The sequence below is a fragment of the Elephas maximus genome, chromosome 17 (assembly GCF_024166365.1).
Source record: "Elephas maximus indicus isolate mEleMax1 chromosome 17, mEleMax1 primary haplotype, whole genome shotgun sequence".
Lineage (NCBI taxonomy): Eukaryota > Metazoa > Chordata > Mammalia > Proboscidea > Elephantidae > Elephas > Elephas maximus.
In genome coordinates this window covers 27,016,714-27,034,042 of record NC_064835.1, presented here as the reverse complement: position 1 = coordinate 27,034,042, position 17,329 = coordinate 27,016,714, and the positions used below count along the sequence as shown (strand labels likewise).

Sequence of the window (17,329 nt, the reverse complement as noted above, 5' to 3'; positions counted from 1 at the left end):
TGGGGTTAACTGAGATGATGGGGCCAAAGGGACACTTAAATTCCTATGATACTACATTTTGGGAATCAAAAAGCAAACTCTTGGATGACCTGTTTATAAAGCAGCTCCTGGAGGAAAGACTAAGAAATAAGAAAGTCCAAGGACAAGTGCTTCCATTGGCCTGAATCCCTAATCCTCCCCCAAGAGTTTAGTTAGCATCACCTCTTTTGTAAGGACATCACAGTTCTGAGTTTCCTGTGATGTTATATTTGTAGTTCTTTTTAATAGCTTTAAGTAAGTCCCTGATGAAATCTAATTGTTGAAGAGAATGTGATAAAAGAGAAGTTTAGGGGGAAAACGCGGAACACCGTTTAGTTTTACCTGGTAACCTGGGAGCATGAATACCTACCACTTGTTCTTATGTATGTCATTCCACACGTGATCTTGATGTTTGCGAGACTATGAAGAAAAAGTAAAGGGGAAGAGGCAAGACGAAAAAGACTGTGATAGCAAATAATACAACCAAGAAACATGAGTTGTTTTCATTCAGCAAACCACCACCATTACCACTCCCTTGTAGATACTCATTTCTTTTTCAGAGTATCTCTTTGGAATCAGAATTCCCGATGTCAGCTGATTCCATGCCTGGGGAGGGGGTGTGAGTTCAGGGATCAGGAGTTGTTCCCCTGAATTGGAACCACTATCCCACGACTCAAAAAAATAGTTGTGTGACGCAGAGCAGTAAGTTTGAGGCTGTGTCTTGTTGAGAGGTAGTTCTCTTTTAAGATTGTGACATCCAAGTGTCCCAAAGAAGGGGAAGCTTTATGATTACTATTTTTAAAAAACGAGTTATCATAAGTCCATATCTCCAGACCTCTATTCCCCAAAAAAGCCACTGGCTGTTTGACAAAATGTCCTACATCTCCCTTTAGCCCTTCAGGACCTACAGGGGAAGCCCAGCAGCTGATGTAACCAGGGGTGAACTCAAACTTCACAGAACTGGGCCACTACCCCCAAACTGCCTGAACTTGTCCCATGGTTGGAACTTCAGAAATAATGAATTACAACCGACAGATCTCAGGAACTGTTTAAATAACTGGGTCTGGTTCTCATTGTGCTCTCTGGCTTTGAAAAGCTTATATGAATCTTAAACCCAGGGAGTTTCAGGCAAGATCAGATCAACAGCACAGGAAATTGATGGGCTCTCCTGAAATCTCCAGCCTGTACAGCTCACATGGTTCCTGTTAGGCTATTTCTTTTCTGGGGCAAGAGTTTCTTCAGAACTCTTCCCAGTAGTGTCTAAGTATAGCATTAATGTGATTTAGGGCATGACAGTGCTCAATAAAACTACTTCATTTGGGCAGCTGGATTATTTTTCTTTGTAGGTGTAAGTGGGATTAATCTGAACTAGCTGACATATCCAGTAGTAAAATACACCCATCCTTCATCCATAAAGAAGAGTCACCCATTTATTCAACAAACATTTATCAGTGCATACTATATATCAAGCATTGGGATACATCAGTGAGCAAAGCAGACGAAAATCTCTGCCCTCCATCCCAACTCCTTAGCCTCGTCCTCCTTGAGATCAATAAAACACACTTCAAAAGTGGACAGGGAAGGTTGGTGGTAATGGAAAATAGTTTTTCCTTAAAATATTTACCCATGCAGAAACGTGGTCCTTTATTTTTAGCCTCACAAGTCCCACAGTCCAGACATTGTAAAAGTGGTCATCATCAAGTGCCCTTGTGTCCCCTGAGAAGATGAATAATTCCCTGGTTATGTGGTGATTTCATCTAGATGGCTGCTCTGATACTGGAGAAGCTCTTAAGACAAACTGAAGCGTAGAGGGGAAATCAGGGCAGTCTTTGGTTCCAGGAAGCAGCTGATAACAAAATATTAGCTCCTTGTCATCCCACAAATGGAAAGTGAACTAGAATAAGAGGACGGATTAAGAATGGCTATGTGGAAGACTCCTCAGAATGTCCCAAAAGCTCTTTTCCTAGGAGGTATGAGAATTTTAAAGGAGAATCTGAAGGATCTGTCTCCTTCCAAGGCCTCCTTCCGAGAAGCTGTTAGCAAACGAGCATGCACACCCTCTTTTCTTGCCTGTGTTTGATTGTATGTGAGTGTGATAGCTGAATATTGTTGTAGGACAAACCTGGAATTGATGTAGAGTGTAATAGTGTGTTGCTACAGTGATATTTAGCCACCTGTAATCTTCCAATATAAAAGTTTTGCCATAACTGAGAAAAAAACTTGTAATTATGTATCTTCCTTGGCCAATCCTCATGAAATGTCCATTCCAAATTATGAGTTAAACAGCATGTGAAACAAGAATTTCCCCACATTTTCTTACTCTCTTAACTATACAAGTCAATATTGAAGCAATTTCTATACTTTTTTTTTTCCTCCCTTTATGAGGGCTTTTCTGCAAGAGCCCAGCTCATTATCTTGACTCTTTCTCTTGTAAATCCTAAGCCTAATATGGACTTTTCCCATCTGATTGCTTAGATCTTAAGTCTGTACTAAACTGACAGTCCTTTTAAATTTGGAAGTAGTAATGAATTTCAGACAAATTTAAGAAAATATTATTTTGTTTGCGCATTAAGTCATTAGCCATAATCAGTTGTATATTTTCCTACAGCAAGCAAGTATGGGCCAAACTATATCGAGCCGTCAGAATTTCCAGTTTAGAAATACAGCTGTTAATTACTTTTAAGTGACACTGGATGCTTTTCTAAATACAGTGTCCTTTGCCGCCTTTTGGTACTTAGGTCATTAATATGCATTATAATAGCCAATTTCAGAAATCCTAGGGCCTTGTGTATATCATCAGTCACCAAATTTGATACAGCCAGACTATAGAAGTAATGGAAAGCAGTTTATCATTGATTCCAAGAAACTTCCTAGGGGTGAGTGTTTCTCAGATTTTAGTACTGTGTTTACCTAGACTTTAGCCACTAGTCACATGTGGCTATTTAAATTTAATTTTAAATTAAGTAAAATGTAAAATTTAATACCTCACTTGTCACATTTGCGGCTCTAGGAGCTACCGTATTAGACAGCGCAGATAGAGGACATTTGTATTATTGCAGAAAGTTCTGTTGGACAGTACTGATCTAGACACCTGAGGAATTTTTCTTTTTTTTTTTAGGAAGAGAGATATCATGCAGAATATTGTACAGATTTTGGAATCGGTTCAGTTGAAATGGGAACTGTTTCAGAGCTGGACAGACTTTTCAAGGCTTCATCTTTCTAACAAACTGGCCATTTTTGGAATTGGTTATAACACCCGTTGGAAAGAGGATATCCGTTACCATTACGCTGAGATCAGCTCCCAGGTGCCCCTTGGCAAGCGACTGCGGGAGTACTTCAATTCAGAAAAGCCTGAGGGACGGATCATTATGACCCGAGTACAGAAAATGAACTGGAAAAATGTTTACTACAAATTTCTAGAGATCACTATTAGTGAAGCCAGGTGCCTGGAGCTGCACATGGAAATTGACTGGATACCCATTGCCCACTCCAAACCAACTGGTGGGAACGTTGTTCAGTATTTATTGCCAGGAGGCATTCCCAAAAGCCCAGGCCTTTATGCCATCGGCTATGAAGAATGTATTGAGAGGCCCCTGTCACCCCACATGGAGCAGCGTTCCCTGGACCCAGGAAAGGAGGGCCGGGTTGACCTGGAAACCCTGTCGTCACAAGCCTCATTACAGGTGGAAATGGAACCCACTCGAATTATCTATTGCTACCTCGGGATTGCTGAAGTCAGGACTCTGCAACAGTGCTTATTTTTACACTTCCAAGCAAATACCAAAACCTTCAGCAAAGATTGGGTTGGTATTAATGGGTTTTTGTCTCAGAACTGTATTGTGGATCCCGGAGTTTCCCCCAAATCCATCTATATCAAATTCGTTGAAGTAGAGAGGGATTTTCTTTCTGCAGGCTCTTTAGTTGAATGCCTGGAAAAAGCCATTGGATACCCCTTAAAATTTAACAACTGAATGTCATCCTTCATAAGGATCTGGGCTCTTACCTCCCTCTTCTCTGCTCATTTCCCATTACCCAGACTGTCCCTCGTCCAAATGCTGCCATCAGACTCTTCACGGAAACTGGCTTCCCATGATTGGGCCAGTACAGCTAAGAAATCATAGTAAACTTTGGAAGAAAACACAGACCTCACCTGAAAATGCTCATTTTGAGCAAGCAAGACATAACAGCGAACTTGCATGGTGGGTCAGCCGTTTCTTTTTTAAAAAACAAACAATTTTTAAATGGATTTTAGAGCCCTAATATGAGCAAATGTAGGTACATTCCATATTGGACAAAACTTATACTTTGAGTTTCATATGAAATTGAAAAGTTGTATTTTTTTCACAATGTTTCATTTTTACACATCTATGTCTCTATATAAGTGTTATTTACAACCCTGAATAAATAAGCAATAGATAATGGCAAGGTAAATCTTGAATCACATTAAATAAGACTGTTTTTCAGTATCACCCTTAGCTACTACTGTATATAATTTAGAATTACATTTTTTTCACCAACCAAGTGTTTTGCTATTTCCAATCAGTGTTGCCTGCAAAGACTTTTGTTTCTGTGATGTACCAACTTTATGGTTGTGTTGCCATTTAAACTTTTTAAAAAAAAAAAAAAAAAAAAAGATTAAAGTAATTCCTGGCCTCTTGACGTACTAATTGAGCTTTTTGTAGCAGAGTGTGGTCTCACTAGCTGTGGGGACTATGCTCTGACGTCACCTCTAAGGATGAACAGGACAGACAGAGCACGTGTTTTCACCTCCTTTCACACTCTGTACCCCACTGACCAGTGTCATTGTTTCTTGTCAGAGTATCAAAGTCATTGGACATCTCATTTTGTATATATTGTTTTCAAAATGACTAAGATATTTCCTCTGACCCTAAGTACCTGAATTTGTAAGTCTGTCATTCTGCATCTTTACACTTAGTGACCAGTGCAACTCCCTCAAAGAGTACAAGTGGACAGATGAGAGAGGAACCAGTGGAAACATGACTCATTTTTAAAGTGATCTGTAGGATAGGAAATTGGATGGTACTAGTCCTTTAGGAAGATAAATATGTTTAGATCTTTTCAGAGATTTCTCATGGTCAACTAGCACTCCACTAAGAGGTTAATACTCTTGACCAAGAACAGCTTACTAGTAGGATAATCAAGGATCAATTTGGCCTCATGGTGGGAATTTGTTAGATTGGTTATTTATCTTTGATAATTCCCCAACATCTCTCAGGTGCTGTATTTAACTGGGCTGCAAATCCAGGTAAGAGCTACCATTCTCCCTGTTTTTCTGCACTATTGAAGACGAAGTTGCATGTGATAGAAAATGTTCTCTTCTTTCCCACAACCTGAATCGTCTCAAATCAGTGATTTTTTCATTCTGATGACTCATGGTTGATGCTTATTTATTTTTCTAATGGTTAGAGAGCTTATAATCAGTGGGGTTACTTTTCTTTATGTCATTTGAGCCTGGGTTTATGGAGTTGGCTGAAATGAGCTGCTAAAAATGGGTGCTGGTTCAGGGAGTATATATCACTGTTATGAGGATGTCCAAGTGTAGCTCCTCCCCTCCCCGGCAGTCCGTAGGCGTGGACATGAGGAAAGTCTCCAGACTTTGCCCTTCATTGGAACTTGGAATTATGATCCTGAAGGCTGAGGTTTCATTGACCTTCTCATAGCATTAATCTCATAGTGTTCAGTGCTGTAGGAAAAAGCATCGTCACGAGGAGCACTGGATGGCATCCCCAAAGCTTCGCCACTGACCAACCCTAAAACCAGCATTATGCTTCGTGCATTTTTTTTTTCTCCATCTCGTTTCCCATTGCTGTTAGTTGCTTAAGTGGGGCAGAGCATTTTAGGAACGTGTCATAAAATACCTACCTAACATTGCTGACCATGGGGCATTGCTGCACCACCCTGAGCAGTTGGAGAAGATGGCAAACACTGGATCCAGTATGTGCTTTTCCATTTGACTTGGAGTGTGCTGCTAAGGGTGGGGCCAAGAGGACAAAGCTGAGTGTTGGGACATGGAGACCTGGAAAGAAAGTAGCTTGCTAATACTGAATTTATCCAGTCTCTGACCAGAACAGTCTAAGTCTAAAAAAGAAGGCAGCAGGTTGTTAGGTAACTATATGATCATTGGTTAAAAACAAAGAATGGGACTATTTACTGATTCAAAGGTAATGGAAGCACCATATTCAAGTAAAGGAATCGGTATTAAAAAGAGATGTAAGATGAGGTGTAATTTGGGGGCGGGGGGGAAACGCTATGACCTCTAAGTCTCTAACATGAAACTGTGAACTTAGCTCTTGTATACAACACGTTTGTGTAAGCAGCACCCTGGCCACTCAGAGATCAGCTGTGCCAACATTCTCATTTTACAGAAGGGTAGAGAGCAATGCCTACCCTAAAATGCATGTTGGCAAAAACTTAGAAAGTAACGGAGCTGCTTTGCTAATTTCTGCCACTTGACTGCCTCAGGGTCAGAAGAAAAAAGTGGTTGGAATAGGAGACAGTGAAGAAAATTCTTGGATGGGGTGGGGGCAATGAAAGTGTCATAAAGAGACTGCTCCAGTGTCACATGAAGACACTCACTGCCTACACAACTTTGGTTACAGCTGTATTTCTGATGTTGCAAATTATTTGAATTCTAAAGGAAAAGTCAGCCACGGAAGCCCTTGATAGGGATGAGCACAATTGGTACAATTAGATGCTTTGGCGTTCCTTAGTTACAACCAAAAGAGTGTGCCGCCGTTCTCGGAAGGTGACTTTACCAGTCTGGAAACAGAGGAGGGGTGTTTACAAGGGGTGGTTTGCGTATAGACTAAGAAAAACTTGAATGTAATAGAATAGGAAAAACAACCACCCTCCCCTGCCCATCTCCCAGTCCACTTGAAAATTCCGAGTTTGTAGGCCTGGCAGGCATCTGCTCTTGTTGCCTTTCTGCTCCTGAGCGACCAAGTATTAGACTCCAGGGGTTGCAACGAACAGTCTAGTGTTTGCATAGGGATTGCTCAGAGCCACTGCATGGCAGCTATTTGAAGAGGCTCCAGGCAAGTCACACTAGAAGAGGCAGCTGAGAGGGGCTGTGGGGCAGTGCAGGCACAATGTTAACACTGAGCGCAGAGCTGTGCAGGCTAAATGGAATCCAGGAGCCCTGGCTGCTTTTCTTCCTAGTCGACGCTGCCAGCCACAGCGGGCAGCGCCAGGAATTCGTTGTTATAAGCTTTCTACCCTCGGTGACCTTTGCTCAGTGGTTGAGCTATGCCCGGAGGTTTGCAGCATCTTTTATTTTTGACTGTTGGACAGAGACACAGGAACAGGTGCGTGCACGTCTGTAAGGGAGTAGCGGCCGCCAGAGGGCGCAAAAGTGCCTTTTGATAGAATGGCAGGGGAGAGGGGGGCGGTTAAATTAAATTCTCGGCGAACAAAATCTAATCCCGGGAATTAAAGGATCAGAGCAGACCTGAGCCGTTCACTGCAGGGATGGGAGGCACCGAAGATACTGGGGATAAGGAAGAAATTGAGGAACTGTGTCCTGTCTGCCCTTCCCCGCAGCCGTCCCCTCTCCCCAGTCTGCAAAAGGCCTAAAAGCCATTTTTTTCCGAGGGACAAAGCTGGGCACAGGCCTTGTTTCCTCAGTTTTCTGCTCAGCTCCTTGGGCCGTTCTTTTCCCTGCTTGTGGTATGAGGTACAAAGACCGGGGTAATTCTCCTACAGAGAATTCTGAGACCCCGTCCTGGCGCAGTGGTTAAGCCCTGGGCTGCTAACCAAGAGGTGGGCAGTTCGAACCCACCAGGGCCGCTCCGCGGGAGAAAGATGTGGCAGTCTGCCTCCGTAAAGATCACAGCCTTGGAAACCCTGTGGGGCAGATCTACGCTGCCCCATGGGGTCGCTGTGTGTCAGAATGGCCCGAGGGCACGGGTACAGGCAACTCGCAGAGAGCGCGTCTTCGCCGCCGGCAGGTGGAGAAGCCCTCGTCGACCCCAGGGCGCCGAGTAGGAGCGCAGCCTCCGGGCGGCGGCGGCGGATGTGGCCGCAACTTGACCGCCCGGGATTTCTGGTTTGAGGCCGCGGGCAGGGGGTTCCTCCTGCCAGCCCCCCATTGCCTCGCCTGCCCCTGGCCCTGGGAAAGCAGTTGAGGGGGCAGGGAATGGGTCGCGGACGCTGGCACTCGGGCCCCTTCCCACCGCCCGGTCCCCACGCATTGGCGGACCTCGGGCCCTAGGGAGAACGCGGCCTCCCGGCTTTCCCCGCAGGGAGGGCGCCCTGGTTAGGCTGAAGACGCTGCACCCCTAGTTCCGAGCCGGTTAGTCGGGCCAACGCCCCCGGCCATTGACGATGTCATGGGCGCGGGCTCCTCCCGGACAAGGGTAATCCCCAGCTCCCCTCGGTTGTAGCCCTGTTCTTACCCCACCGGCGAAGGAGGAAGGGTTTGGCGTAGAATGGTTGTTCAAGAGCCTTCTTACCCCACCGTCCCGCAGGCCGGCTCCGGAAGGCACCACCACTTACCCGCCCGCACCCTCCAGCCTAACCCGTAGGGACAGCGGGATCGGCCAGTCGGAGCGCCGGGAGCGCCCCCCTGCGGCAGGTGGCCCGCGCGCCTCGCCTGGAAGGACAGCGACCTCTCCGCCCCTCGGATGCCCCGCCTCCCTGTCCCCGTCGGTCCCCACCCCAGCCCCGGCACACAGACGCACAGATTCGGGCTAGAGCCGCCCTTGGTGTCAGTGGCCTGGATCTCGGGCCCGCCCCAGCTGCCGTGCTGCCTTGGCACCTGTCGGTCGGTGTGTCCTGGAGCCGGTACCCGTCACTCCGTCGGGGCCGGGGAGGGCCATGGTTTCCCTGCCCGGGCCCCCGGCGGCCAGCTTGCTGCGGGTTTTGTTCCTGGGGCTGAGTGCCCTCGGTGAGTGAAACCGGGACCAGAAGAGGCCTTGGCTTGGAGGTGGGGTGAATCTGACCCTGAGGGAGGGTTCCGGCCTCTGACCTCTCCCCTCTCCCAGCCCCTCAGGGCATCACGGACTGGTACTGACTTCTCTCCCTGACATAGCTCCCAGTTTGGGCATGGTGTGTTTTAAGGGAAAGTCGGGGTGAGGGCATAACTGGGATAGACCCTGGTAAGTCTAGGGTGAGTTATTGAACCGTTCCTTACTCACCCCCACTCCTACCCCACCTCCACCCCAGCATAGTCGGATGAGCTGAGCTGCTGGATGAGACACTGGCAAAAGAGCTTAAAGACTTAACTCCAACCAACCCTACCCCTGCCCCCCCCCAACACACACAAGCTGATGCGCAAGAACCCCCTGGGAATTCCCTGGTCCCCGGATTTGACACAGGCACTGCATTTCGTGTCACTTCCCTAGTCCAGATCCTCCCTCTTACCCCCTCCCTCTGCTTCCTGCCCTGGGAATCAGGGAGGTGTCCCAAAAGCACGACCGTGAGGTCATTTGGGACACAGGAAATGGGGAGGGGTTCAAATACCAAAGGAGAAGTGTGACCCCCACAAGAGGTCCACTACTCTTATTGGTTCCCAGAGCCAAAAGGACAAGGGAAATAAGGACTAGAGCTGCAAAGAATTAGAGGGGAAGGGAGCCTTCTAGGATCAAGTATTTGGGGAGGACGCTCAGCCTGTTTCCCAATGTGTCCCCTTTGTACACTCTTTCACTTGCTCTTCAGAGGCTGTCTCGCCATCCCCTTCAAGGATCTAGAATGGGGGTGAAGGGTAATTTTAGCAGGTAAGACTTAGGTTAGAGGCAGCCAAGGCCTAAGAGGAAGTAAGACCTGGAAGACCATGGACTGAAATTCAGCTGCAATGATGGGGGCTGAGATGTGGAGTACCTAACTCCCACCCTGCCCTCTTTAGCCTGGTCCCAAAGGTTTTGGGGCATGAGTATTAGGGTCCACAGGCAAAGCGAAGCTCAAGGGTAGCTCTGGCTGCTGCAAAGTTAGGACAGCTTCCTGCCCCTGTAGGCTCAGTGGGCCTGCTCCAGGGTTCGTCAACTCCAAAAACCTGGCTCCTCTTTCCCCTCTGTCTTGATCATTGTACCTGGCACTTCCTGGCCGCTTCCTGCCGGGGCAGGAGGTCTCTGAAGCAAGGAAGGAAAATCTAGGTTTGCTGCCTGAGCATCCTGGATACCTTCTGCAGCTTGTCTGCGCCTGCCTTTCTTCTGTCTCAGTTATGAATTTGTCGTACTGAAGGCCTTATTCAACGTCCCTACCCGGTCACCTCGGGTGTGGGGGTTGCCAAGCACCCGCCGGTCAGGCAAGGGTTAAGTGGCGCTCCGGGCCCCTCCCTGGGTGCTGTGATGGGCTCTCCGAAAGGCCCTTCTGCTCCGCGCGCTCCTCCACGGCTGGGCTCCGCTGCCCCTGGGGCGTGAGAAGCTAGCGGGGGGAGTTTCTCAGAGAAAGAGGGAGACTAAAAATAGGAGCCCTGGGGAGCGGGCCCATTTTTGCTCTCCTTCGGCCGTTGCCTGCTCCTGCACTCTGGTCTGAACCGGCCGGAAGGCACACTTTCTTGGGCTGCTCCTGTCTCCTTCACTTAGACCCAACCACCCTCTTTTTCTCTATCAGCGGCTACCGTGGACCCTGGGAGCGAAAAGGGCTGACAAATTGGGGGGCTTCTCCAGCAAACATCCAGGACAGCGGGCGGGAAAGCCTCGGGGCCCTCCGCAGCTCCTAGTTTCTGACCGCAGGCGTGGGTCAGTAAGCGGCGATTAACCAGTATGCAGGGGAGGCACTGGCTAGGTAGGCATGGACTGACTTATGCTGATTTACTAATCTGCAGCGCACGATTTCACCTGTTTTTCACCACTACAGATTAGTCAGTAAGCAAAAGTAAGCTGTGCCCACCTTGCTTATTGGGGGCCGCAGGAAGCATTTGCCTAGATCCCCCCTGTGTGCCCATTACTGTCAATTTTAGCCCCTCTGTAGCTTTTGCAAGGTGCAACGGACAAATACGGGACTTCGCTGGGGGACCCCTCCCGGGCCCAGACAGGATTCTCTGCGGAGAGTTTCTGGCTGCTGGGGTGGGATGCTGGAAGAGCCGGCACCACCGCAGGGGCGCGCCGAGCTTCCCAGGCCTGGGCCTTGCTATGGCTAGTGGGCCCACTTCCTAGGGGGGCATCGAACTTCTTGAGGCGGGAGTTGTTTCGCCTGGAGAGCCTCCGGTCTAGCGGCCCCCCCTTCATTGTCTTCGGGCTTATCACTGGGCGCAAGTTTCCTGCCCGGCCCACGGGGACCTGCCAGGAAATGGGAAGGGGGATGCAGCAAAGGCCAAGGAATAGGGGTGGGGGCTCTGTGAAGACGCGCAGCAGGAAAGCGGTGGGGGTGACGCGCATCCTGGCAGGATCAGCTTCCCGGCCCAAAGAGGCCTTCAGCTGCGGCCCAGGAGAGCTGAGCCTGTCTGCGGCCTCTGCCTGCCGGCTGGCCGCCTATTCCCCACGGGGAGGTGGCGTCTCACACCCTAGTGCTAATGGCGGGGGAAAGCGGAGAGTTAGCACCCTCCAGCCTGGCCCGGTACAACCCCAAGGTTATCCCCCCAAAGGACTTAAAACTCCGTTGCCTCTCGGAGGAGCAGAAAGTGAGTGCTCATGGACGCCAAGGCGGAAGTGTTGATTCCATAACCCTCCTGGAAACCAACACTCTAGTCCACCCCTGAACGCTGGACGCTGGACACACGCAGGGAAAGCTTTGTAATCATCAGGAGACCTTCGTTCGCGTCCCAGCTCTGCCCACGCCTCACTGCGACCCAGAGAGGCTCCACCCACATCTCCTGGACCCCACAATGGCCCTTGGGGGTTTTCTGGGTCTCAACCCCCTGCCTTCCTGGAGAAGCCTACCCTTCGGCCCTGCGCGGGAGCGGGGAAGCACCACACTCACTGGGCAAGGCCTTGACTGTGAGCCGCCGCGCTCTCTTCCCCCGGGGCAGTTCAGAAGGAGCCGCAGGGTTCATCGGTAACCCGGAGGCCTCCCAACTCTCTCTGCCCGCCCGCGTGAGAACGCCGGAGCGGGGAACCCCGGCGGTTCCGACCAGCGTCGCTATTTCCCCTTGACTCTGGGGAAATTCGGGGCCCAAGCGGGCTACGTGTGGTGGAGGTCAGAAGTGTTAAATCTTTCCTTCCAGCTGAACATCTTTCCCTTCTCGCTAGAAACCTACCCTCTCTCCTTGGTGCCCAGAAATCTCTGGATAAAAATAAGTGCATAGAAAGGCGTCCTTATCCCCGCTACAAACCCACGGAAGAATAAACTCTGGTGAAACGGCAAGGAGGACCCTGGGTGGGCGGTCCCTGGGCAATCGTCGAGGCCTCCCATGGTGGGGCCTGGCGAGGTTCGTTCCTCCCGTTCGCGCGACTGGCACGACCCAGTCCTCTAGCCCGGGGGGTGGGTGGGGTCCGCCGGTGGAGCGGGGGGAGGGGGGCAGCCTTTGGCGCTCACGCCTCCTTGCTCTGGTCCCCAGCGTCTCCCTCGCAGGCCCAGCTGGAGCTGCACGTGCCCGCGGGCCTCTCCAGGATGCTGGCGGTGGAGGGAGAGGCAGTGGTGCTCCCGGCCTGGTATGCCCTGAAAGGGGAGGCGTCTTCGGCCCAGCCGTGGGAGGCGCCGTTGGTGCTCTGGTTCTTGGAACGGAAAGGGAAACATCCGCAGCAGGTGAGAGAGAAAAGCGTCTCGGCCTGTGGCAAGCTGTACCCAGTGACTGGGGGTGGGGGGACGTGGGAAAAAGCTGGCAACAAAGGGGGGAGTTCGGGAGGGAAGAGTTCCAGGGAAAAGCCAGTGTCTTCACCGGTTCAGTTTTTGTTCGGATCTTGGAGGTCTCTCAGACGCTTTCACTTTGCCCCAGCTTTCGTTAGAAATCCTGCACACAAAACACCGTGGAAGTGGAGAGACATATTTTTATTGGGGGGTGGGAGTTGTGGGGTCAAGGAAAGGGGAGGAGTTAGACCAAGTTAAACAGCTTTGAAAAGCTGAGCATCTTTCTGTTTGCACCTTCTCTGTGTTTTGCATACCGTCAGTCGCAGCCCACTTCTCAGGTGACTGTAGTCTGCTTCCCTGCCCTTTTTACCTCCTGGGGCGCAAGGGGCAGTCTCCTCCCACAACCTCCCACCTGCCCTCTGTCAGCACAGCAGACATACTCAGAGGCGGATTTACCCAGAGCCCCTCACTGGCACCGGCTCCTTGCAAGGTCCTGGAAAATGTGTTCCCAAAATGTTCTTGGAAAAAATTTTTTTTCATCTTTTTTTAAGGATGCACCCTCTCGCCCTCCCCCTCCCCCCCCAACATTGTGTAAGTTTCAGTCCCTATAAAACCTAGGTCTACCGGTGCAATCTCCACAGCCTCCTATTTACAGCATCTCTCCGTTTCCATCATACCGTTTCTAAAGGCTCCAAGTGGGAGGTGAAGAGACAACCTATAGGGGAACAGAACTGTTCTGGGGAAGGGAACCAGGGGTGGTGAGAAGGTGGCTGGAGTGGGAACTGGTACAGGTTAGAAGGGACGGATGCAGGACAGGGGTGTCGGCAGAATACCAGCCTGTGGGCACAGTGAGTACTTGTACTAATGGGGAGGTGTTATGTCCCACTCCAGGTGTTCTCATACAACAATGGAATTGTGACAAGCAAAACTGGAGTATCCCTGGTCTACTCCATGCCCACCAGGAATGTGTCACTTCAGCTGCAGGGCCTCCGGGAGGAAGACTCAGGGTCTTACCTTTGTTCTGTGAATCTATATGACAGTCAAAAAGCACATAGGGGCTTCAGCAGCAAAAGATTAGAACTCGATGTGCTGGGTGAGTGAGAAGCACACACTTTCCAATACCTCCCCATACCCAGGGAAGGTCTTTCTTCCAAACGACCAAGTGTAAGGGTTGGAGGAGGGGCAAATGGAGCCACAAAAGGGAAAATGCAGGTGTGTGTGTGGGGGAGGTGGTGGCGGGTGAGGGTCTATGGGTCCCTTGGGTGTGAGTTTTTATTCTGTCTCCCCTCCCCCAGTTCCTCCAGTTCCTCCATCCTGCCATCTCCAGGGCAGCCCCCGTGTGGGGACCAACGTGACTCTGAGCTGCCAGTCCCCAAGGAGTAAGCCCACTGCCCAGTACCAGTGGGAACGGCTGCCCCCGTCCCCCCAGGTTTTCTTTGAACCAGTTTCAGGTGAGGGAACTTCTGGAAACTGAGACTCTGGCTGGGAAAGGGAAAGATGAGAGGTGCCAGATGGATGGGGTGAAAGAAGAGGTGATACTGAAAAATATTGGGAAGAGGAAGGTGAGGATGATGTGGGGTGAGGGGTGGAGAAACAGGGCCTATCAGTGCAAGCATCCCGTTTCACTCTCACAGACTATACCTGTGTTACCATAGAGGCCTGATGGCCCAGTGGCTCCAGGGTACTGCATTCAGATTCCAGCTCTGCCACTGACTAGCTGTGTGACTTTGTCTCTGTTCCTTGTTTGTAAATTGGGGATATCAATAGCCCTGATATGAACACACCAGCTATAAAAAACATTTTCAGGACAGTTGTAACATTTTTAATATGGACTGAGAATTAGATGCTTTCAGAGAGTTATGAATTTGTTAAGCGTCGCAGTGGGTATTGTGGTTATATGAGACAACACTCTTACATCTTGAAGATTCATGATGAGGTATTTAATAAGTCTAAGCGACAGAAGGGGTGCAGTGGTTAAGAGCTCAGCTGCTAGCCAAAATATCAGCAGTTCAAATCCCCCAGTGGCTTCTTGGAAGCCCTGTGGGGCAGTTCTACTCTGTCCTATAGGGCTGCTATGAGTCTGAATTGACTTGATGGCCACGAGTTTGGTTTTGGTTTTAAGAGATAAATAGGTAAAGTATGGCAAAATGTTAACAATTATTGAATCTACTGGTACATATATGATTTTCATTTTTGTATTCTTTCCACTTTTCATTTGACCATTTTTATAACAGAAAAATCTTTTTGGAATAGTACTTAACCTTATAAATTTGTTGTGAAATTTTAAGGAGTCAGTATGTGTAAAAAAGTTAGAACAGTCTTTGCATAGAGTAAGCAGCCAATAAATATTAACTATTATAATAACTGGAGCCCTGGTTGGCGCCATGGTTAAGAGCTCAGCTGCTAACCAAAGATGGGCAGTTCAAATCCACCAGGTGCTCCTTGGAAACCCTATGTGGCAGTTCTACTCTGTCCTATAGGGTCACCATGAGTTAGAACCCACTCAACAGCAATGGGGTTTTATTATCATAACTATTTCAGGTAACTCTTCCAATAACATTAAAAAACAAAACCAGTTGCCGTTGAGTCAATTCCAACTCATAGCGACCCTATAGAACAGAGTAGAACTGGCCCGTAGAGTTTCCAAGGAGCACCTGGTGGATTTGAACTGCTGACTTTTTGGTTAGCAGCCATAGCACTTAATCACCGTCCCTAGGTAGGTCATATTATCCCCATTTTACAGATAAAGAAATGGAGATCCAGAGATACCAAGTAACTTGCTTAAAGTCACATGGTCTATTCTGGAACCCAGGGTTTCTAGTTCCTAGCCCAATGTTTTTTTTGTCTCACCACACTGCCTTCCAGAAATAAACGTAAAAATGGGGTTTTGATTTTTCTGTGCATCATTTCCTTTTAGCCTCCTTTCAGATATCAGCTGGGGGGACTGAAAGGTGGACATGGGGGTGGGTATTGAGCTAGCAATCTTCCAACTGGGAGTAGAATTCAGTATGTTGGCCATCACACCCATTCCCTCCACCAAGGAACAGACAAACTGAGTCTCTAGAGAGGCCAAGGAAGACATCCCAGAGGAGGAGCAGGACTTTTTTTTTTTTTGGTGTGTGTGGGAAAGGTGTTCTCTGGCCTGAGAGCTAAATTGTGTCCACAGATGCCATCCATGGGTCCTTAAGCCTTACAAACCTCTCTGCTTCCATGTCTGGAGTCTATGTCTGCAAGGCCCACAACAAGGCAGGCAGTGCCCAGTGCAATGTGACACTGGAAGTGAGCACAGGTCAGTGGGGGGTAAGTGTGGAGAAGAGCGGTCAGTGGGGGTTGGGGGGGAAGGGGTGCTATACGAGAAGGGGGCGACCTGTTTTCTGAGGCCTCTGGTTGTAACAGGATAGGGAGCTTGTATAAATATTTGGTACAAATGGTGACTGGCCACTTTTTGATTGACAGGTGCCCCTTCACAGGGAAGAAGAGAGAGTGTTTCTGGTGGCAACAGGAGTACTGGGGTTGGAGAGGGGTAGCAAACAACTGGGTGTTCTGACACCAAGGCTTTTCCAGGGCCTGGGCCTGCAGTAGTTGCTGGAGCTGTTGTGGGCACCCTGGTTGGATTGGGGCTGCTGGCTGGGCTGTTCCTCTTGTACCATCGCTGGAACAAGGCCCTCGAGGAGCTAGCCAATGATATCAAGTAAGTGTTCCTGGTCTTTACTGTGATGGGGGCTCTCCTAGCTCCCCTTATGGAACCTGGGAATTCAGGCAGCTCCCATCTAATGGAAAGGTTTCAACTTAATTCCTCTGAGCAGATTTTAAGGGAGAGGGAGAGGAGGGTTGAAGTGGGGCAGGAGAGTAGGCGGGTGGGTAAGACAAAGTGTGTAGAAACCGCCCCCCCCCCACCTTCTGACCTCTTATTACTTCTTTGACAATTAGGGAGGATGCCATCGCTCCCCGGACCCTGCCCTGGCCCAAGGGCTCAGACACAATCTCCAAGAATGGGACTCTTTCCTCTGTCACCTCAGCACGAGCCCTTCATCCACTCCAAGGCCCTCCCAGGCCTGGCGCATTGACCCCTACACCCAGCCTCTCTGTTCAAGCCCTACCCTCGCCAAGGCTGCCCAGGACAGATGAGGCCCACCCTCGGCCAATATCACCCATCCCTGGTGGACTTCCTTCCTCTGTCCTGAGCTGCAGGGAGGCTGTGCCCGTGAAGGTACCTGCCCAGAGTCAGGCTGAGTCTCTGGTGTGATGGCCCAGGCACTCATTGGCTAGGCTACCTGGTTTCTCTCCTTCCTATAGGGGTCGTCCTAGCACCAAGGCCTGAATCTTGGGAGGGTAACACATACCAGACCAACAATCCTTTGCCCCCACCTCTCTTTATGGGAAAACTGAGACTTACTTACTAAGACTCTAATTTGTAGGAGGTAGAAGGAGAAGAGGCAGTGGGCCTGGGGTTAGTAGGTGCCTCAGCTCTCTCTTCCGCCCTACCCAATGACTGCAGCTGAATGCTGATGAGATTGACTATTCCCCAGGGCCCTGCTGGGGATTGCCAGTCAAAAAGTCCTCCAGGCTACCCTGCTCTGTCCCCCACCCCTATCTAACATCTTCGTCTGCCCAGCACTCCAGCTCC

The 17,329-nt window shown here is 49.6% G+C and overlaps 2 protein-coding genes across 6 annotated transcripts in view; both read left to right on the top strand.

Annotated features, from left to right (window-relative positions):
- MSANTD2 (Myb/SANT DNA binding domain containing 2) overlaps positions 1-8,593 on the top strand; it is a 33,403-nt gene extending 24,810 nt beyond the window's left edge. For 2 of the 5 annotated variants that reach the window (XM_049856641.1, XM_049856642.1), the window contains exon 4: positions 3,137-4,849. In XM_049856641.1, coding sequence (XP_049712598.1) covers positions 3,137-3,989 — 853 coding nt within the window. In that variant the 3' untranslated portion in view covers positions 3,990-4,849. Of the gene's footprint in view, positions 1-3,136; positions 4,850-8,504 lie in introns of those variants that run through there. The other 3 variants (XR_007513599.1, XM_049856640.1, XM_049856646.1) reach the window with 3 other exon arrangements.
- A 130-nt stretch (positions 8,594-8,723) lies between these two features.
- Positions 8,724-16,948, top strand: ESAM (endothelial cell adhesion molecule). Its single transcript, XM_049856647.1, has 7 exons — positions 8,724-8,923; positions 12,473-12,660; positions 13,594-13,795; positions 13,998-14,153; positions 15,869-15,991; positions 16,267-16,393; positions 16,633-16,948. Exons 1-7 carry the CDS (start codon positions 8,854-8,856, stop codon positions 16,946-16,948), a joined length of 1,182 nt encoding a protein of 393 aa, XP_049712604.1. The 5' UTR covers positions 8,724-8,853.
- The last annotated feature ends 381 nt before the right edge of the window (positions 16,949-17,329 follow it).